Raw genomic sequence first — 23,253 nt, forward strand, 5'->3', positions numbered from 1 at the left:
GGGCGAGGGTCTACAACCCACTCGATCTTCCTCGTCATGCACCTGAACTGAAATGCCTGAGCCGCACTCCGAGTCTGAAAAACAAAACGAACAGCCTTCTTGCACTTTCCTGCCCGAGCCAGACGCCGACTCACTAGAATCCGAGCACAGCCGCTCCGACTCAGAGAATGCAGAGGCCCAGACGGAATTCCTCCGGCAACCGGCACCGTTCTTCGACGCTCCGCCCGTGAAAGGAAGTTTCCTTTTCACCTGCGAGATTACTATGTCTAGCAAGGGGAGAGCAGTGTTGTGTATCGTGGTACTGCCGCTCCAACTTTGTATCGTACTGCTGTCGCTCCAAGCGCCGCTTCCCCTGTCGTACTTTCCGTCTGTCCGGAGCATCGTATTTCGCTCAACACCTCATCCCCGCGTCCTCGCGGCTCTTCGCTCCTAGCATGTACGAAGATACGCGAGGACACTGAACTCTCTTCGCTCCCTCTCCTCTCTCTCTGTCTAGACTGTATACCTTGCTTGTACGCTTTCGCTAGATCAAACAGTTTTGCCCCAGACTTCGACTAGAGAATACTTCAGCATGCCGACCCTGTTCGATCAGAAAATTTTCTTACCGTCCCGCCGCTTCTCTCCACCTGTGCCGACACAACCTCCTACAGCATAAGTGCCCTTAGCCCTCCTCGTTCCTCGTCTCCTTCATCCCCTCTTGCTTCCTTTGACAAAGCCATCGGCAGTGCCCACGCTCCAGATCGACTCGCCAAGCTCTTCGACTTGATGAACCGATTCCGAACTTCCTTTGACATCCAGCAGCCATCCTTGAATCGGACATCAACTGTTGCCCCCCACATATACACTGGTACGAACGCCCCATTACGCCAACGTCCTTATCGTGTATCAGTCTCACAGCGCCGCATTATTGATGAGCAAGCCGATGAGATGCTCAGTAGAGGTGTTATTGAGCATTCCAGTAGCTCTTGGGCGTCCCCGGTGGATTTAACTGAGAAGAAAGATGGGTCTATTCTATTCTGTGTGGACTACCGCCGCCTTAATGCGATCACACGAAAGGACGTCTATCCGCTACCACTCATAGACGGCGCGCTGGACACTTTGCATGGAGCGGAATTTTTCTCTTCAATCGATTTACGATCTGGCTAGTGGAAAGTTCCAATGGCTGAAGACGATTGCCCCAAGGCAGCTTTTGCCACTCCCGACGGGCTCTATGAGTTCAACGTCATGCCATTTGGCCTGTGTAACGCGCCCGCAACCTTTGAACGCATGATGGACGATATTCTCCGCGGTTTGAAGTGCCACACATGTCTCTTCTACTTGGATGACATCGTCGTATTTTCATCCGACTTCGCGACCCACCTAACTCGCCCTGAAACTGCCTTGCATAGTCTGGACGACACTGGTCTGCAGCTCAGTCTGAAAAAGTGTCATTTCGCCGCTCGCCAACTTCCTATTTAGGGAATTTAGTGTCCAAGGATGCATCCTTCCTGATCCACCTAAACTCCACGCTGTCGCTGAGTTTCTGAAGCCAACATGTACCAAGCAACTACGCAGCTTCATAGGCTTATGCTCCTATTTTAGGCGTTTTGTTCGGAACTTTGCGACCATCATTGCTACTCTGACGCTACATCTCAGCGCTCACAAAGATCTTTCTGCCTGTTCACCGGCTTGCGATACTGCTTTTACAAAATTGCGCACTATACTTACCTCACCCCCGTATTGCGCCATTTTGATCTGACTGCTCCTACCGAAGTGCACACCGATGCCAGCAAACGCCGGCCTCGGCGCTGTTGTTGCTCAAAGAAAACCCGGTGTTGATGAATACGTTGTAGCGTATGCAAGTCGAACGCTGACCAAGGCCGAGACCAGCTACTCGGTGACAGAAAATGAATGTTTGCTTGGCAACTGTTTGGGCACTTCAGAAATTTCGGCCACACTTGTATGGGCGCCTATTTGATGTTGCTACGAACCACTACGCTTTAAGTTCGTTTTCTTCACTAAAAAACCCCACCAGCCGTCTCGCCCGCTGGTCGCTTAGACTACAAGAGTATGATATCCGAGTCATCTATCGTACAGGGCGTAAGTACTCCGACGCAGGCGATTTATCTCGCTCGCCAGTCCCGCCTCACGCTCCGTTGTCCCCTGCCTCCAGCTCCGCCTTGTCTTCTCTGTCCATCGACGACATGCCATCGGAACAGCGCGAGCATCCTTGGCTTACATCGGTAATCGATCTTATAAGCTTGTTTCTTGCATTTGTTTGTACGTTTTCTTTGTATGTGTGTATATAAGGAGAAAAGCACTTGTAATAAACAGCTGAAAGTTCGCGCACGTACCAGTCTTGTCTAGTGTTAGTGAATCGTCGTGATTTGAAGTTCAGCGCGCCTACACGATGATGGAAAACCAACTAGCCGCCATTACAGCATTGCTTACAATGGTAATTATTAACACAGGTAAACTAGGTATATGCTGAAAGAAAAGCTTTGATCCAACCAAGCACGTTAGAGTGGAGATCAAAACTTAGAGTGGAGATCAAAGAAATCGGGGATGTGAGATACGGTCCAATGCAATGAAAAAATCTAAAAAATTGCATCTGCCTTAAAACCAGCATCTATTGATGTAAGTATGTCGTGAGTAAACCCCGCGACCTTTGTTTCACAAGAGTTGCCCCTCCGAAAACCGTGCTGGTACTTATATATAATGTTATGATCCTCTAAGTAGGTAATGACCTGTGTGTGTATCACGTGCTCTAGTAACCTGCATTTGGTACTTGTTAAGCATATTGAGCAATAGTTCAATATCCGCGGTCCGTTGGCGCCGAGGTGCTGACTCCACGGATTTCTTTCGCCAAATTCAAAAAAGCATGCACTGTTCATCATAAATAATACGCGCTTAATTGGAGGGAGGAATGTAAAAAAATTATCTTTACTGAGAAGCGCTGTTATGTAAAGAGATTTCGGAAGAAGTGACAACAGCAATAGAAGCAAATTTCTGCTCTTAGCTGCCGCCGGTTGGACTCAGCTCATCCGACTTCGTTCTCAAGCTCCGCTGCTAAATCGTCGCCGAATTTATACCTTCCGTGTACTGTAAGACAATTTGCGCGACAGTTGAACTGAGAGTAAGGCAGTGTTATGAGCAGAAAATTTACTATTTCCAAAGCACTTCCAGCTACGGCTTCTATGCGAAACCGTTTAGGCATTTAGGCCAAGCGACGACTAGGGCCTAGCACAAGGCCAGAGCGCCGTCGTCGGCCGCTTTCGTGGGCAGCGTGGTTACGGTAATCTCGCTGCATTCAAAGTAGCAAGCGTTACGAATTTGCGTTTTCTTTCTTGATGAGTCTATGATCGAGCATTTTCCGACAGGCCTTAATACGCCGAGCGAACGACTTGGCGAAAACGTACAAGAGTCAATGATGCTGTAGTATATACGGCGTCGTAGGGCGTTACTCGAAGGTTCCATAAAATCGCCGTCACACAGTACACTAGATACTGCCTATTTTACGTGTTGCTCTTGACACTTGCTTTAGTGCGGAATGTTTACGTTGTTGAAACCCGCGTTTCGCAGTGGAGCTCAGATGTGCACACCTTCCGTATCATTTTGCAAACAAATGCCGCCTACACAGCCGCTAACTTCGTAATTGATAGTCCTAATCAAAAGGTTGGTTACAAGGTATGCAAGACATGAATGTCAATTTAAAGGCTGCTTTCGTTTACAGAACCTTCATCTTCGCAACATATTGAAGGCACTTCAATATTTGCATATCAATCGCAGTTATCATATTTTGGAAATGGCATTAGCTTTGGTCGTGTAGCAGTGCGTCGATAAAATGACATTAACCTGAACAAATGTCATTCTGTGCTATTGCTTGCTTTCTGCGTCGAACAGCCGCGATTCACGGCGCCCGTCATTCTCCTGAAGCATCACTGAAACTTATGCAAACATAGTTCTGACAAGAGTTTATGTGTGTTCGAAACGCCAACTACGCAGCAATCCTTCGCGGACATTGCTAAAGATTGACAGCGGCGTTATATCTGTTAAATCGCGACCCAAGACGAAAACACGACGCGCGCACATAGACGCTGACACGAACAGCGCCCGAGTGAGCCTGCCTACGCTTTGCGACTTTTGTGACAGGCGGCGTTGTTGGCGTTTTGCCCATCGCGTATACAGGGCGGCCAGTTTTTCTAGCACGATATCGCCCACCATACTTCAACAAATCTATAGTTGTCTGATCCTCTCTAGCTGCTTTCCCTCTTTTCATAGTTTGTCACTGGTGGAACGTCTGACTTTTTCCTTACCGCCAATCTCATTACGGTCCTGGCTACTTTGGCTACGGGGCTGAAAAATTGGTGATTATAAGTGAGTAAACTAATGAAAAAGGTGTACCTTGGCAGTAGAGACGTAGAGACAAATCTGTAATGAAAATGTTTCACGATCTTCAAAGCTGCTTTTGCAGAAATCAGTTATTTTCTTTTACTGCGTGCAGCACGCGACTGATTTAAAACACCTCTCTACCTTCAGCTTTGTGCAACGCTTCATCAGGCGCAAAATTCATTGCGCCGACGCTGTCTATTTGATAACGTACACGTTAACGTGGTGTTTGTAGTACGAGATATGAGTATACTAAATGAAAATATAAATCTGGTCACTTGGAACAATCAGAGTTACGGCAACCGATCAACACTAGCAGTGATGTAAATGGCGTCAAAGCCTGAATTGCCCTTCTGACAGGTAGCTATTCACCTTGAAAGTCAAGTCCACATTTTTTAATGAAGTTCATAATTAAGAATCTCGGTTGGCTCTGAACTCTTTCTGCCAATCCTTTCTGCAGTCTGTTCTGTGCATGAGATATATAACCTAATATCCCGATTCATCGCCCTGCTTCCCTTAATCAAAATATTCAGTCAAAACCGCAGTCATTGCCAGCCTCTAAGACAAGTCAGTCTCAGGCCGAAGACGTGCTCACTCATCACTTTTCTTTGCTTTTGACGCACTTTCTTACCTGCTTGCGGTATGGCCCTTTTATCTTTTGGGTGCTGTTTTTATTTTGCATTATTTTTGTGTTTTTTAGCTATTATTGATTTTTGTTTTGTGTTTGTACTGCTGTCACCTTTGGGCGCAGGCTTCCAATTGAGCTCTCCGGAGCTGCCGTTGCAGGAGACAAGCTGTAGATTTCACAGACAGTAAAACATTGTTTTATGCGTCTTGCGAGCAAGATACGATCCTATGATGAAGATTGTCAACCCGCAGTATATGCAGAAAAAAAACAAGAAAGAATATTCTTTAGATTGTCCATATTGTGAGCCTTCCGTGGTGGTTCTTTAATTTGTACATGCCATGATCTTCCTCTTTCATCGTCCCGCGGCGCCGGCTCCGGCACGCGCCTGGGTTTTGTCACCGGATTAAAACGCGAGACAAGGCATCGCTGGCCTTGCCGTCACGACCTTGCCGTCTCAACCTAGCCTTCTTTCACAAGTGGTGGAGGTCGAATTCGATCCCCTTGCTGCCTCTCGCTGAAGCTATGTTCCGGTCGCCGTTTGGCAACTACCACCATAATCGTGTCCACCGAGAGCAATCCTGACCCGGCCGGACCCTCTACCTCAGCTGCACCGATGCCTCCGACTTTGCCCCACGTCAACGCGACCCACCGCTGTTCGCTGGTCGTCGTGACGAAGACGTGGATGACTGGCTTGACACATATGAACGCTGCAGAGCCTATAACCGGTGGGACGATGCTTTAAAATTCAATGTTTCGTTCTATCTAATTGAGGTCGCCAGAAACTGGTTCATTAATCGCGAACCCCACGCTACTAACTGGACCACTTTCAAACAGCAATTCCGACAATACTTTGCCGACCAGGCAGTTCGGACTGAGATCGCGAGAAACAAGCTCGCTTCCCGCCTTCAAGGTCCCGATGAATCATATGCGTCTTACATAGAGGCTGTTCTTGCACTTTGTTGGCGCATTAGTCCCACTATGACGGCGCTTCCCGCCTTCAAGGTCCCGATGAATCATATGCGTCTTACATAGAGGCTGTTCTTGCACTTTGTCGGCGCATTAGTCCCACTATGACGGAACTTGAACGTGTGCGCCACGTCTTAAAAGGGGTCAATGCTATGGCATATCACACGTTAGTTTCCCAGAATCCTTCAAGTGTTGATTCAATTATTACGACCTGTCAACGCCCCGACCAGCTGCAGTCCTCTCGATTACAGCCCGGCTTCGCAACTGGCCCGACCTCTGTTGACCTTGATCTGCGGGCAATGATTCGAGCAATCATCCGCGAGGAGCTTCAAGCCCTCAATCCTTTCTGTCGACATGGGTGCGATCATTCTTCCACACCTCCTAATGACGCCGTTCTCCGTAACATGATTAAAGAAGAGTTAGCTACCATCAGCCGCCCTATGACATCCGAACCTTCTGCAATCCGCCCAGCGCCGACCTACGCACACGTCGCTGCATCCCCCCTTTCTTTGGTTCCCCCGCCCCAACCTGCACCAACATACAATCACGTCAATGCAATGGCGATGGCTTAACCTACACAACCCAGTTACGCACCTTGGCGCCCCCCCCCCCCCCCGACCAGTCTGCTATTACTATGGTATTAGAGGACATATATCCCGCTTCTGTCGTCGCCGTCTTCAGAACGAGCGCCGTGGTTACGACACCTTCGAATGCGACATGAATTCAACCTCATATTATCAACGCCGGTCTATTCCAAGCCCACCTCGCCGATCCTCCCCACCTCCAGTATCTTCCTCTAAACCTCGAGTTAACCATGTATCCCGACGCCGGTCCACATCCCCATACCGCTGCTGTTTCCCCTCTCCGCCCCGAAACCGCTCTCCCTGTCCGCCATCCAGTAAACTAAGTGTTGCAGTTTCCGGAGGTCAAACTGCATTCTGCGAACTTACTAAAAGTCCTCCTAATCGCCCGTATAACGTGATTGCTGTTATCGCTGAAGGTTTACCGGTTGAAGCTTTGATTGATACAGGGGCTCCAATTTCTGTCATTCACGCTGATTTGTGCTAGCGTTTGCGAAAAGTGACTACCCCATATGATGGGCCTGAGCTCCGTGGAGCCAATGACGTCCCTTTGAGCCCTTCAGCGAAGTGCACCGTACGAGTTGTTATCGAGGGCATCCGCCATCATGTGCAGTTTGCTGTGCTCTCACCTTGTGCGCATCTCATGATTTTCTGATGGGATTTTTTGTCAACCGCTTCAGCGTTAATTTCTTGTGGTGACCACTTTATCCATATGACAGACAGCGATTTTTCATCTGACTTTTCTGAACGACATCATCCCCTCGTTGCCGCCGCTGATACTGTTTTGCCTCCTCAGTGCGTAAAACTGCTTGCTTTTGTTTCTGACCACATCACTGACGGGGACGTACTCATAGCACCATCATATAGTCATCTTCCACGCGGCATCGCCTTCCCGTAAGTCTTGTCTAGTTCCACAACGGCTCAGCGACAGTAGTGGCCACTAACACTTCACGTGAATCCCTCGTGCTCCCAAAATGAACTTCTCTGAATTGTATGGTGGATGTTCAACCTTTTTCCCTGATGGTGCTCACCGCCCCCCCGCCTCAGCAACGTGTTTCGTCAGACGTCTCTCTTTCTGTTCTCGCAAAGACTATTAATCCTAAACTCCCGCCCAACCAACGCCAAGAACTGCTGACATTGCTTCGACACCACCAAGCCATTTTTGATGCCACTTCCACACCTCTGGGACTGACTAGTGTTGTGCACCATCGCATCATTACTGGAGGTAACTCTATCATTCGCCGACGGCCTTATCGGGTTTCCCTCTCTGAAAGAAAAGTAATTGAAGAAAATGTAAATGACATGCTTCATCGCAACATAATTCGTCCTTCAACAAGCCCATGGTCCTCCTCAGTAGTGCTAGTTAAAAAAACGAACGGCTCGGTACGGTTTTGTGTTGATTACCGCGCACTCAACAAAATTACCCGCAAAGATGTATATCCGATGCCGCGAATTGATGACCCCCTTGACTCCCTCCAAGGCTCCCAATATTTCTCGACCTTGGACCTTCGCTCAGGTTACTGGCAAATACCTATGCACGAGGACGACAAAGAAAAAACCGCTTTCGCAACACCCGATGGCCTTTACGAATTTAATGTTATGCCTTTCGGACTTTGTAACGCACCAGCGACATTTGAAAGGATGATAGACACTGTACTTCGTGGCCTAAAATGGAGAACCTGTTTGTGTTACTTGGACGACATTGTTATCTTTTCGGCAACCTTTAATGACCATCTCACGCGCCTGAATGAAGTCCTCACCTGTCTCGCTTCGGCAGGCCTTCAGCTCAACACCAAGAAGTGCCACTTTGCACAGAAGGAATTTAGAATATTGGGACATCTGGTCAGCCATGACGGCATTCGCCCAGATCCTGAAAAAATCAGCGTGGTCTTGAACTTTCCTCGTCCGCAACGGACTGCAGATTTGTGCAGTTTCCTCGGCCTTGCGTCCTATTTCCGGCGTTTTATAAGGCATTTTGCAACTATTGCTGCACCACTTCATGAGCTACTAAGAGCACGCAGCCCTTTCGTGTGGACTCAGCAGTGTGAAACTGCTTTTAATGACCTCAAGCACGCCCTCACATCAGATCCTGTTCTTGGCCACTTCAGTGACAGCGCTCTAACTATCCTGCACACCGATGCCAGTGGTCACGGTCTTGGCGCTGTACTTCTGCAGTGGGATGCAACATCGCGTGAGAAAGTGGTTGCCTTTTCCAGTCGGACTCTCACTCCACCTGCGAAAAACTACACCATTACGAGCAGGAGTGTCTTGCTGTCGTCTGGGCTGTTCAAAAATTTCGCCCTTACCTATACGGTCGGTACTTCACAGTTGTGACCGACTACCATGCTCTTTGCTGGTTGTCTTCACTCAAAAATTTGACAGGCCGACTTGGCTGCTGGATTCTACGCCTGCAAGAATACCATTTCGACGCCACTTATAAATCTGGTCGCCAACACCAAGACGCCGACGTTCTCTCGCGCTGCCCACTTACAGAATCAGCCTGCTGTTTTTCTTCGCAACGCATTTCTACCTCTGACCACAGCCGACCATCTCTTCCCCCGACGCATATCACAACAGTTTCTTTTGACGATTCTGAACACAAACACGCAATCCGCTCGCAGCAATTAGCCGATGCCTACTGCTGTCCTATCAACGACCGCCTTATCGGCGCTTCGGACCCTCCCAATGCTAAGCTTCGCCGACAGCTTCGCTATTTCAAGCTCGAAAATGACATCTTATTCCCGCGAGTTCCATCAGGGAACTCGCGGGATCCCAGTCGCGCCGCGTGTGCTTCGCCCACGTATACTGGCGGCTCTCCACGATGACGCTACTGCAGGTCACCTTGGTTTTGACAAAACCTACGACCGCGTGAGAAACCGGTTCTTTTGGCCTGGCTTATCTTCCACCGTTGCCAAATACGTCGCATCCTGCCCTCTGTGCCAACGTCGCAAACGGCTGACTTCTTCGCCCGCTGGCCTTCTACAACCTCTTCCTTGTCCCACCACGCCATTCGACGTAGTCAGCATCGACTGATATGTTCCCCTACCTCTCTCCTATGGGGGTAACCATTGGATTATAACGGCTGTCGACCACCTAACACGCTACGCTGAGACAGTACCTGTACCGACTGGTTCCGCTGAAGAAGTAGCAAATTTATTTTTGCAATCAATTGTATTGCGTCATGGCGCTCCTCAGATGCTCCTAAGGGATCGCGGTACAGCCTTCTTATCGAAAGTCGTTGGCGAAGTTCTTCACGCGTCATCCACCCTTCATAAGACAACCTCAAGCTACTACCCCCAGACTAACGGTCTCACTGAATGATTTCATCGCACCTTGTCGGACATGATATCCATGTACATCACACCAGATCATCGAAATTGGGATACTGTTCTACCATTCGTCACATTCGCCTATAATAGCGCAGTACAGCGAACTACCGGTTGCTCTCCATTTTTCCTTGTTTATGACCGTCCTCCCACTACAATTCTCGACGCTTCATTCTTTACGCCCGACTACTCCAGGTCAGTGCCTCCCCATTTTTTATCTCGTTTGGCCAGATGCCGCCATCTTGCCCGCCTCAACACGGCAGCGTGCTAGGAAGACCGCAAGACTCGCTATGTTTCTACACATCGAGTGGTCTCTTTTCGTCCCGGTGACGAAGTACTGCTTTATACACCATTGCGCACCCCTGGCCTTAGTGGCAAATTCCATCACCGCTACGCAGGTCCTTATGAGGTCATAAACCAAACTTCCCCAGTGAACTACAAAGTGACGCCTGTTGATCCCCCAGCTGATCGACGCCACCGTGGAATTGTAATTGTTCATGTGTCTCGCTTGAAACCGTTTGTGCGCCGCGATGAATCGGTTAGTTAGGAGCAGCCAGGCTGGCCGCTTCCGACCACCCGGGCAGATTGTGGGAGCCTTCCGTGGACGTTTTTAGTTTGTACATGCCATGATCTTCCGCTTTCAATTGTACATACCATCATCATCGTCCCGCGGCGCCGGCTCCGGCACGCGCCTGGGTTTTGTCACCGGATTAAAACGCTAGAGAAGGCATCGCTGGCCTTGCCGTCACGACCTTGCCGTCTGAACCTAGCCTTCTTTCACAATAATAATTCAGTCCCGGAAGTTTGAAAAATTAACCTCCTCGGAATTATTTTCAATACGTGCGAAGGCGTAGGGAATGGATGAGCTTCCCTATACAGCAGGTATTTCTTGCTGCTTCTTTTTCTGCCTTCGCTCGTAGAGAGCGGTGTTGGTGACCACCGCTGCGGCCCTGGCTCAGCGACGTACTGCGGTGCGGAGATGAGCCTTCTCAGACTGTACACATTTATTTACACTTTTTACACTTATTTACATCAACGTCGTCAGATGCGACATGAAACATAGGGGGCTAACTACAAGTGAGTGAACGGTCGGAGGTCACAGACTAGCAGAATCACGCCTTGGCCTTCTGCTGCACTTTAGGTCGGAGTCCCTTGAGACCTTAGTCAGCCTAGCCTCCCTCCTCAAACAACCAGTCTGCCCTTGACTCTAGTTTGAGCCCCAACTATCCTCGAGCCCAACTGTTCCACCCTCGCTTCCTTAGCTTCACCCAAAATTCTAGTTTAGTCAGTTGACCAATTAACGACTAGTCACTGTGTGGCCAATAATATGCAGTGTTTAAAAATGGGCTGGCCAATCATTGTGCCACATATACCGCTCTCCTACGTATGTCAAGTAAAACACATACAACACACGCACTCAGCAGCGAGTGGTTGCGCACGCAAACACACACACACATCTGCAATTTACACTCTCTCCCGAGGTCTTCCCTCAGTTCACGCAAGAGGCGCCAAGCAGTCGCAAAGACAAATAGCGTCGACCGTTACGCTTGCGAAGACACACACATAAAAACACACATGCGCAAACCTCAGGACAAAACATTCCGATCGCTGCCCTTGGTCGGTTGCGCGCGGGGGGCAGATTCAAAAGGACGTCCAGACGTCTTCCCGCGAAGAAATGTCAGCAGCAGTTCCCTCTGCAGCGAATTCTCCCAGGCCCGCGTTCCGCCACGTTTCGGGATATATGGATTCCGCGCCCTCTTCACTCGAACCGGGAGAAATAGCTTTTAGCGCCGAACTCACAACCACTAGCTGCGCTTACGCTGTGCTGTCTAACTGCACTGTTTTGCCTCCCTCGCGGCACGGGACGGACAGAGCCGGTAGCATCACTCGCTGCCATGTGTTCTGGCATCACTTCCGAAAAGTGGCCCCTGCGCGACAGTCATAAATCAGCCAGCGTCAAGCTGCCCCTTGACCTTGGTCGCCCCTCCGGAATCTCCTCCGCGACACCGCGACAGTGTACTCGCGATGAATACTTCGTTTCTGGGCGAACCCCGCAAACTTAACTCCTCCCCATCGAGAAGGTTGCGCGTACACTTGTTGTCCGCTCAACATAAAACTCCTCTAACGGGGGAGGGGGGGGGGCACTGTGATGTGGCGTACACCAAACAAAACAGAAACAAAACGCAGCATGCAAAACAATTGTGCAACACTCCGCACAGAGGCGTGTGCGCCCTGAACGACAATACTTCGTGTGCACATTCGCAAACGGTAACTAATGCATGCGCCAAAACTCTAAACAACACTGCATGGCGTATAAAACACCACCACAAAGCAATACAAGGTAGCATGCGTAAACCACATCATACATAAAACATAACAGCGCCAGATACTGATACACGCAGACAAACTAACAGTACTTATTCAACGCTCAAATACAGGAAGGACCCTGGCCTATATGTTCCTTGGTCCAACATGGTAGCCACACTCGCCAATATTAGGTAACTAGAACAATTACCGCGTTCTTCCTCATACTCAACAAGCCAACAGGGCTTGTTAGAACTTCCAACACCCCGATGAGCGGCGACCCGAGCCGTCCACTCTAGATACCATTCTCTAGTCAAGACAGGGCATAGGCACACTGATTAGGCGATTATTTGATGTGGGAGAACTCCAGGTCATAATTTTGCAGCGCTAGAACCCAGCGAGTTAGGCGCGCACTGGAGGGTGTGAACTGGGTCGGGTAAGTCAGCGGATTATGGTCCGTGACCAATTTGATCTTAGCACCGAAAACCATGTGTCAAGAAGGCTCAACTTCCACACGATTGCAAAGGCCTCTCGATGATTAGCAGACCACTCCGCCTGTTGCAGCTTTAGCTTTTTACTGAGGAAATCGATGGGTTTCTCAGAACCATCCAGCTCCTGACTCAACAATGCACCTACCCCTTTTTCCGAAGCATCAGTAGTTAGCACGAACGCCTTATCTGTGTGCGGGGCACTTAATGTCGGGATTGCCTTCAATGCAACCTTTACATTGTTAAAGGCTCTCTCAGTATCCGCGCTTCATAGAAGATTGTTCGAAACGCGTCGGTTCGTGAGATCGGTCAGAGGGCGTACAACTTCGGAGGAAGATGGTATGTACTCCCGGTAGTAGTTGAAGGGGCCCAAAGCGCTAAGTAGTTCCCTTTTCGTTGAAGGACTCTTAAGCTCTGCTACAGCGCTCACTCTCTTTGGATCTGGGGAGTGTGTGCCCGATCTGACCGCATGACAAAGGTACCTGACTTTAGACTGTACTAGGCGGCATTTTTCCGGATTAATCGTTAGCCACACCGATGCTATCGTGGCAAGAACCGCTTCCAGGTGCTGTATATGTAGCTCCCAAGTCAAAGAGTAGACGGCTACACCATATATGGAGGCACACGAAAAGTCTCGGTGCTTTCGCAGGATCTCGTTCATGACTCTCTGAAACGTCGCCGCCCAGTTGCGACGTCCGTACGGCATCACTCTCCACGCGTAAAGACCACTGATGGTCGCAAATGCGGTGTGCTTCTGAGAGTCTGGTTCAATCGCGATTTGCCAGTAACCTCTCGTCATATCTAGAATGGAGATGTATCGGGCCCTGGCTACCTCGTAAAGCAGCCCACTGGTTTTTCCCATCGGGAAGCAATCCGCTTCAGTGACAGCGTTCAAGCGACGGTAGTCTGCATAAATTCTTACTGTTCAATCCTTTTAGCAACACACACAACCGGATGCGCGAAGGTATTTCTACGGGATATATGAGTCCCCATTCTTTCAGTTGCTCCACCTGCCGTTCTGCATCTCCTCTCAGTGCTATAGGCACACGATAGGGGTACGCTTTTTTAGCTTTTGCTCCTTGGAGCAAGATGATTTTGTGCTCACCAACGTTACACTTTCCCGGCCTTTCAGAAAATGTACTGCCGTACCGTCTCAGCAGGTGATCTAGATCCGTCAACTGTCGCTTTGACAAGTGCGTGTTTTCCTCTAGCAGCGCAGCCACTGTCCTCCTGTTATCACTAAATTGAGGGTTGCTTCAGTCTCGTCAAACTCTTCGTCTGATTCAAAGACTACAACACGTTATTCGCACGAGCGTAGTATTTCCTGAGCCGGTTCGCGTGCACCGATTTTCTTGCGTCTCTCGGGAGCTGGACGATATAGCTATCTGGCCTCACCTGCTGATTCACTTCGGCAGGTCCGATCTATTTGGGCTGCATTTTCGCAACCTGTATTGTTTCTAGGATCAGTCGCCCACCTCAAATAATTTCTGCCTATACCTTTGAAACAGCTACCGACCACTGCAATCGCCGAGCCACAGCTACTAGAAAAATATTTGGCTAAAAACGCCGGTATCATTGTTTCTAGGACGTTCACGCTTCCTAAAAAGGATTTTATTACTTCTCAAAGCATATTCCCAGAAAATTACATTCTATTGCATCTACACCGGGAACAGTGCCCCTTCGCGTTACGCCTACAGAAGCGACTGGCTGCATTATACAAAGCTAAACTCGACGCGGTTCTCTAGTTATACATGCAGTGTAGACTAGCCCTTAATAGCAGTGATATATGTTCTTGGTCGATAATAAATGATCTTTCTTTTTTATAAGTTTCCCTTTGCAGGATGCATGCATATTATAAACACAGGAACATCAAAACTTTATTTTCACCGCAACGCACAATCAAATATTCAAAGAAACTGCGTCATAATTTGTTTAGTGGAAATGTTTATTTTAGTCTCATTTCAAGGTATGACTAAAATATTTATTCTTCTGGAAGAGAGAGAGAAATGTTGCCCTGTATAAATTGTTTCATGAGATGATATGTTTCAACGGGCTTGTCAAAACCTGCATAGTGACTCATACCTATCATTACCATTGAAGTGAAGTTGCCTGCTGACTTCATGTAACCAGCCCCATCGTACCAGGTCCTGTCTGGCCTCCAAATTGTGCGTTCAGCGCAAACATACATTTCTTTCTGGGTCCAATTAAGTGTTTCGAAATATCCTTGCAAATTTGGAGACGGAAAAAGTGTATCAATTTGACCGCTGTAGAATAACACTCTTGTGTAATTGAGTACAAATTCAACGCTTGCTGTGATATCAACCAACCAATCGTATGCAAAAGTTGTGAGAAGTGATGGGTTGGCATACTGGATGCTTGAGTTCACTCCTGCGTGAATAGCTGTTTTGAACTCACTAGAGTTTACGTACAAAACGCAGAATATCATTGAGAGCGGCCTTTCGGTGTGCAAAGGGCTCGCATGATCATTGTACAGGGTTAAGTTCTGGAAAAGTGTTTTTGGTGTAGAAGTGAATATGGTATTGAATAGCTTGTACAGCGCCAAGCCAATCAAAGTTTCATTACCAGAAGCTGCAAGTTGTCTCATTTGAAGGAACTGCTGCTTATACTCGTTATAACCGTTTGTATCAAGCATTGAAGATTGAAGGAGGAATTCGCTGGAATCTGCTAATTGGAAGATGGGTGCAAGAAAGCCAACGCCTCCAATTATCCCTTGTAACGGCAGGTTTAGTCCGTCCGAGTTCATTAGCATGTACTGCGCAAGACCTACAGCGTAGCGCGCTGAAAGAAAAAAATAGAGAAAAATTGGGGTAAAAACTTTTGAAACATTTAATACGTTTGGTTGTTTTTTTTCGTCTCAGAATGTATACAACAGAGTCAAAATTGTGTTAAGCGTGTCAAATTGAATGTCTTTGGACAACTAATAAATATTGTGATTTGTGGCAAACATTCGCATATTTTTGTAACATTATGCAACCCCAAACGAGCACATCCTTAACTCTTGCAGAATTTCATGTAAATATGCAGGTAACATAAACAAAATGAGGAATGAATACATATTTTTGTGGAAATGACATTAAATCGAACTTGACACGTTGGGGGTAGCTTTTTATATGCATTTTCTTTCCTCAGCTCCTCGAGACTTACGAAGGTTTATGGTTGTATCGCGAGAATACGTTCTATAGATGGGTGATAAAAGCATTAGCTATTACTGCACTTCTACTAGCATATCATGAAGAAAGAAAGTGGCTGGAACTAAATGAGCTTTGCTGATAGAGCCGCCCAGTTGTCCCCACTCAGCGCATCAGACACCTTCATTATTAAGCAAAAAAAAAAAAAAAACACGACCTTGGGATTTTTCATATACTTATGATGAAGCCAGTCCTCTAGTTAGGAATACGAAGAATGGATGAAAGAATGAATATCTATTTTCGATGTTTCGTGCCATAAGGAACTGAAAAACGCAGCCGACAACCAGCGGGCAGAATGGTTGATAGGAAAATACCTGCCGCCTTCAAAAACACATGCTTAAAAGAATAACCAAGACAAAGCCCCCGCAAGAAACTACGATAATCTTGAACCACGCGGAAGTAGTCACGCATGGCTGCCATCATTAAAAATTATTCTCGGCACACACTGTATATCAAAGGAAAGGAACAGAGCCACGTCACGACAGCATTTACCATGAAAAAAAAAAAAAAAAAAACACGGAAAAGCTTCTCGATATCGTTTCCCCTCCTAGATCTATCGACCCGACGATTCCAGTCTAGTGCATCATCGTAATCCTCCGGGCATATACCCTCCTATATTAGCTAGGTTCGGCCATTTCATTCGATGCGTCGTTCAAGATTAGTGCCTGCCAGTCAGAGTTGCGAGCGGCACTTCTGAAGGTGCGCTAAAAATTGTTCTGGTTGCTCGCCGCTATGAAATGCATGTCAGCCGTCACTCCTGCTTCGTGGCCTGCGTTTGTTACTGTGTAGCCATCTGTAATTGCTATTTTTGTGATAAGATGCGTGTGCCTCATTGCAGGAAAGCGGCTTCATTATTCGCGGCTCCTGCGTTGTTTTGTTTGCTGAAAGCGAAGAGTGCTCGCACCCGAGGCCTCTTACAGTCAATGGAATTGGAAAATTACCGTGCTCGTTTTCTTTACACCGCTGCGCTCGTGGGCAACAATTCCTTCTCTGTGTTCACGTGCTATATAGTCCGCCCCTCTTCTTTTTTGCGGCTACCGGTACACGCATCTCGCGGAGCTTTACGTCGCGAATGGTTTAATGTCTTAAAACAAAAAAAAATTGTATAAACGCTTACCATCGCGTTTTGATGCTTGTGTATCTAATATATTTAACCTGTAAGTAAATAGTCCGAAGAATAGGCTATACTTCGCATTTAATGCAAGAACTGGCGTGAATCGTGAATATTCGGAAAAAAAGCATCAAGAGACAGGCTATATGATTGCACAGAATGGGGCTGAAGAAATGTGTTCCTAAGAACGACACCCGCCTATGTAGGGAAAGCACCAGTCTAGATTTTCACAAATATTGTTTTGTGAATATTTACGCTACCTCGGCAACAGTTCAGTACGTTTTTTGCGATTGCCAGAGAAACAGTGCCGCGGGCAGCTGTTATGTGTCTCATGAAAATGATTCATTTGGGTGTGCAGATAACGACCAGCGCACCATAAAAAACTGAACGTTTCACAAGCAGAGGTACAATAACTCTCCCTTGTACTTGCGTTTTATCATTGTTTTTTTTTTACCTTGTGGCTAATGGGGCTGCCATACGTCTTAAAATTTACATGCGCAGATATATAAATAACCTGCGTATGCTCAGCTTGCATTTACTGAGCGTTTCCCACCTATTCTTAAAATTGTAATATCATTTCGTCAATGAAAAAAATATTGTTTCTTTTCACACGTGAGTCTCGTTTCACACGTGAGCCTCGTCTTTTTGCGCTGCGCCGACTATTGTGGCTGCCCATGACACAGTTCTCCTTAGTACCTCCGTTTCGCATCAGCGGAAGCGTTTTTGTATCACCCAATAACCGCCAGCCACAACTCGATCACCGCACGTACACAGGAAGCTAGCAGAGCGTCTGGTCCGGCGACGCCCCATCGTTTCACATTTCGCCATCACGCCAGGAATGCGGTGCTGCCGTCGCGCGGCGAAAGTTGAGTTTGGGTTCCCTATACAACACAACCCTAGCGGAGGAGAAAGTGTGTGGTCACTCGTGCCTTTCGTGTTGCCGCGTCCTTTTTCTTACTATACAGAAACTACGCCTTTCGTGGAAGGTTTGCCCTCTCCCCTCAAACGCTGCATCTTTCCCTCCCTTACCCGCACCTCACTGCCTCTGCCCTCCCTCACCCTCATCCTCACGAATTTTTCAACGCCGATCTTCCCTCGCCCACGCCTCACTGAATCAAATCCTCACGAGGTGAGGGTGAGGACATCCTCATGAGGGTTCACTCTCGGGCGGATGCCCATGTCTGCCTAGCAGTAAGAGGACTATGCTTGAAGGTAGTAGAGCAACAGCTACAGCTGAGTGTCTGAGCAGTACTTTTTATTGGTCCTAAAACGCGCACGTAATCGTCAAAGGCGCTCACGGGTGAGCTAACGATAGGCAGTCCGCATCGATGTGCTTGAATCCAGACTTTCAGTTTTAGATGAGCAGGATGCTGGGCGAGCGTTTCAAGAGAAAAATGCTCATTTGACTAGGTGGCTGCGAGAGTCCTTCAAGCTATTAAGAGAACTAAGTTCGCAGGGATCACTGACACATTGAATGGTCGTCCATACAAATAGGCGGGAAAATATGACCTAAATGGTCGTCATATATTTAGCGTCGGCCTCCTACAGGCAGCGGGTAGAAAACGTTAAAGTCTCCTCTTCTCCGCGATTTTGTGAAAAAGGGAGGCCGATAGACCCACGCCACCTGCGTCGGCATGGAGTTCAGTCTCGGCTATAACATCGAAGTGCGCGAGTACAGGTCGGGACGTCATAACAAACTGGTTTTTCTGAAGGGTTCTGTTCGTGGCCCTTTACATTGATTTCCCGTTTCTCCCATGTCAGGTGTGGGGAAGTTACGGCGATGTCAAGAAACGTTTCTGAGAAATCGAGGGTAATATGCGCTCAGTGTAAAGAATTGGCGTACACATTGCGCGGGTTCTCAAGGGAACTCGAGCTCCGCTCTCAGAGCCGAGAACCATGCCGCTTGCTCGGGCAACAGCCGTGGTCATGAGGAACGACAGACCGAGGCAAAGTCAGCCGACCCAAGATCTTTATAGGAAGTGCTCAATTTTCAACCTCGGTCATAGCGGCAACCGCGCGCTCTGGCGTCGCGGCGTCGTCTCTCCGGATCACACTCCGGATGCAGATGCTGTGCGCCGAGATGCGAGGGGAGGGGAAGAAGGGGCCGCCCGGCGTGCTGCGCAAGTTTTCTCTTCCTCCGCCTAAGCTCCGCGGAAAGGAGACCAGGAGGGGAAAGATAAGTGCTCACCGTGAAATAAAGAGAGATAGAGGGTGGTCGCCGTGTCTTGCGGGCGAGCGGAATGTTAAATTCCCAGAACATTTATTTTCGCCCACCTGCGGGAACCGCTATAAAGCTGCAGTTTTCTGCGCGCCTACGTGGACTAATAACTCCATATCATGTATTTAAGAGAACGGCAGTTCCTCGTGCGCGAATTGACGCTTGTTTGGCTTCAAAGCCTGTCTTCACAACTTGATTGCATCCATCGCGGTCTGAAGTACCTGGATGTGGTCTCCAAAGTTTAAAAATAAGGCGACGACGTCGTTTGCAAACATAGGACAAATATTCCAACACGTGCCTGCCAACACGCTATATATAACTCGTTAGAACGTATCCGGCGGGAAATAGGCACCTAATCCCCATTTGTTTAACACAAAAACTCTCGCCAGCATAATGAAAAAATTTTCTGGCGATCTAATTCTTCCATTTGGTTTTCCCAGCAGCGGCTCCCGGCTTCCAAGGAAGGGTATTACTTGACGGTACAAATCTGGTCTGGTGTGCCATTAAGGCAGGGGAAAGGCAGACACCTTCATTTGTTATGTTAAGCGGTGAAAACTAACACCGAACCAAAGTGACTCCACAACTTGACTACTGATCCCATAGAGAACTTTTTCGACTGGTGACATCTGCGCAAGGCGCTTCCACTCGATCCCAGATGGTTTGCCGTTCTTACGGCGGTACATCATGGGGCTTTGTAGCAGTGAAGAACATCGCTAGTCTTTTTTTTGTAGATGCCTGGTAGTGCTCGGTGGAAGTGAAAAAATACGCTGGGGCATTTTTGTTAACGCGTTTTCTACCGATTGTCCGGCGAAATTGAGCGTTACAACTGCTTCCTAGTTCTTTCAGAAAAGCAATTTTCTTACCATTGCTGTCATGACGGTGTTTTGTGGGGCTTACTGGCACGTCGTCTGTATTCATTCGACAGATCGGTGAGGACCTTTATTATGTCGAGTCCTTGGTTCCAAAGGAACTGAATCTATCCTTGATGACGCCTTCGACGGTTTCCATAAATCGGTTACACTAGGTGAAGATGACGAGTGATCAGGATAGGATGACCACTTCATCGAGGTGACTTAGAGCAACGTGTTCGTGGCTGTCGTTGCAGTTATAATACCTTTTTCGCCAAACCTACGACGCGGCGCACCGATCAGCTGTCGGTGATCGCTTCATGTTCCCTTGAGACGGCTATGCCCGATATTACTCTGCGGGAAACTGCTGGAGGTCCAGGAAGCTAGCAGGAAAAGCATGCCCATTTACTACTCCTCAAACGGTGCGCACCCCTGCAGCGCAATAATATCGACATTGATCGTGCAGATTAGCATGCCATACCAATTAGCATGTCGTCAGCAGGAGGGTGAATGCGTTATCTAATGAGTGGGTATTCATCACCCATGTACTCAAAATCAAAAACCTAGCGACTGTTGAAAGCCACTTCATGATTCCTTATTATTTTCTCCGCATTCAGGTTGACCTCCATATCGGCGGGGCAGCAAGCACCTTTCTGGGTGGTCATCTACGGAAGAAGTGCCTGTCGCTTTTAACCATGTTAAGTTGAAAGCAGCCAAAAGAAGCTGTTCGTAGCAATACAATTTTTTGTGAAAGAGCGTAGTAGTAAGCTTTTTAAACGTCCAGCAGTGGCATGCGATAACGCTGGATGCAGATGGATGGTATAGAAGCGTTGTGCATCTCTTAAGCCCTGCTAAAATAAAGAGATTATTAGTTCATTTTCTCATAATCCCGCTTTCTATAAATCGCTCACTTTTCAGCAGAACGGTGCTCTAAAAGCATGCTGACGCGAATGCAAAGTGCTCAATTGTGATTTCCCCTGGCTATAATCCGACAAGCTCATTGTTGCGCCTATCTTGATCACTTTGCCGTTTCTAGTTTTGGCGTACGCTTTCCATGCGCCCCTGTATTTCAAAACATAGTTCACGATTGCGAATTTCTCTAAATTTATTTGTGTAATTTCTCTCTATGCAGCTTTCAAATTAGCTCGAAGACAAAAGGTTCCCCACCCCACGTCTTATGAGAAGCTGCACAATCTACTCAAGCCTTTCTTGTCTTTCGGTTGCTCTTCAATATTAACTTGCAGTTATGAGCCGATCCCCAGGATGAAATAGAACTAATATATTTTAATCCCTCAAACGTCTTCACGAAATAAATTAACAAATTCAACCCGACATAAGCAAAATGTGTCTCAGTATTTCTTTAAACCTGTATCTATTTAGAACGCACCATCCGAAAATAGCAGTGCAAACAATCTACTTAACTAAAATTGCTCTGGAGCAGCCGTTATTCCAGCCGTCCCTTCTGTAGATTCAAATCTGAAAGCAGTGCTGTATTAACCACGGTTCATTCTCAATTACTTAAAGCCAAATTTCTCTGACATTCTGTGAAGTAAACACTGATAGTTGCGGCAATTCAGAGAGTAAATTTCATGCTTGCACCTACCGGCATAAGAATCCCCACCGATGTAGAAGTCACGCTCCTTGTATTCTGAAAATAGCTCCAGAAACTGTCTGAGAAATTCTATGATATCGGTAATTACGTCAGGCAGTAGCTTTGGGTATCCAGTTTGGTTCTCTGTGAAGCTGAAGCCAGCCCCTACTGGTGCGTCCAGATAGATGATGTTTACATGCTTTTGTATCGTGAGGTCCCTTCTGGAAAAATTTTTCCCGTATTCGAACGACAAAGGGCCATTTTGAAGCAGAAGCCCGAATAATGCTGACAGACCTGGGCCTCCCTGTGTCCACAGCATCAGGGGTGCCGTATTGGGATTTTCCTGGAAATTAATTCAGATGCTACAATCAGACATCCAACTGACACTGATATATCTGTGTTGCTACTGAAAACATGTCAAGCCTAAATGTGCTAAGTGATGCCGAAAGTTGGGCGGGTTGGTTAACATTCATGATGGAATGTGTCCGTTTCTTACTTCCTTCCGTCCTTCGTGTACTTCCGCGCTATTTTCCACCTAAATGTGCTAACACGCTACTGTAGAATGTGTGGACTGAATACGTTCTGTAGAATACTTGCATGAAATGAAATCAAAACGAACAGAAAGAACTCACTGGATATTTATTTAAACGCATGTAACCGAAGTTTTACTAACTTCTTTAAAAAAAAAATATAACGTTTCATGTTAAAAGAATATTATACAGAGCCCGTGATGAGTTAGCGACTGCTGCCTTCGCGGCGCTGTAGAAACACGTAATTTCTAATTAAACGGTGACATGGATTCCTGAGAGCACCAGAAGCTTTTCATCTATTGGTGGTATTGACAGCGGCACGAATTAACCTAAGGGGACCATAAAACGATGTTGAAAGTGGTTGTACGTTACGCGCAGAAATATCGGGAAAACGCATTTTTTGCAGAAGAAAGTACTGTGCTTCATGCAGGTATAGTCAGATTATTTATTGACAATCAATACCTGTGCGGGGCACTTGCCCGTTTCTGCTATAACAGAGTTGAACGTTGAGCCAGTTGGTCACACATCTCTGCTCCCTTCTTCCAAGAGAGGTTTCTGCTGTTTATTTCGGAAATCCTTCCGATTTCTTTCTCCTCTTTAATTGTTTGACTGTAGCGCAAGACAAATTTTGATGCAATATTTTTCTTCTCATCGGGAAAGAAGGATAGGAGCAATAATATAATTACGTGACTGCGATGGTGGTTCACGGATACGGAAGAGAAGCCTTCCTAATTAAAAACCTGAATAAGTAGTCCTGCGCCCTAAAAGAAAGAAACTGATCGATGGCAGGGGTAACGACAATCATGTTCAACGGTGGTTGTGTGACAAAAGGTCGGACACCCTCGGCCAATACAATCTTCTCCAGACGACATCGAAAGTATCTACTGCAATCCGGAATGGGCAAGAAGCGCATTTGGTTTTCCCCGAGATCAATTTCTATAATTCAGTTCGCATCTTTCTTTATATAGAATGTTATATAGAATCAAGCCACCTGCTTTGATCATCGAGAAACAGACATAAATTTTCGCGGAAATAGTGCCTTCTTCAAGATACATCAGTGCGATAGTTTCAAAAAATCAAACAAA

At 47.3% G+C, this 23,253-nt stretch overlaps 1 protein-coding gene across 1 annotated transcript in view; it reads right to left on the bottom strand.

Annotated features, from left to right (window-relative positions):
• Nucleotides 1–23,253, bottom strand: part of LOC146188623 (putative serine carboxypeptidase CPVL) — a 100,399-nt gene that overhangs the window by 233 nt on the left and 76,913 nt on the right. The window contains exons 7-9 of the mRNA XM_084605091.1: nt 21,651–21,981; nt 15,245–15,460; nt 22–266 (exon numbers count right to left, since the gene is read on the bottom strand). Of these exons, the coding sequence (XP_084461217.1) occupies nt 22–266; nt 15,245–15,460; nt 21,651–21,981 (792 nt within the window). The remainder of the gene's footprint in view (nt 1–21; nt 267–15,244; nt 15,461–21,650; nt 21,982–23,253) is intronic.

The sequence above is a fragment of the Amblyomma maculatum genome, chromosome 5 (assembly GCF_055883805.1).
Source record: "Amblyomma maculatum isolate TAMU_Amacu chromosome 5, ASM5588380v1, whole genome shotgun sequence".
In the NCBI taxonomy this organism is placed as follows: domain Eukaryota; kingdom Metazoa; phylum Arthropoda; class Arachnida; order Ixodida; family Ixodidae; genus Amblyomma; species Amblyomma maculatum.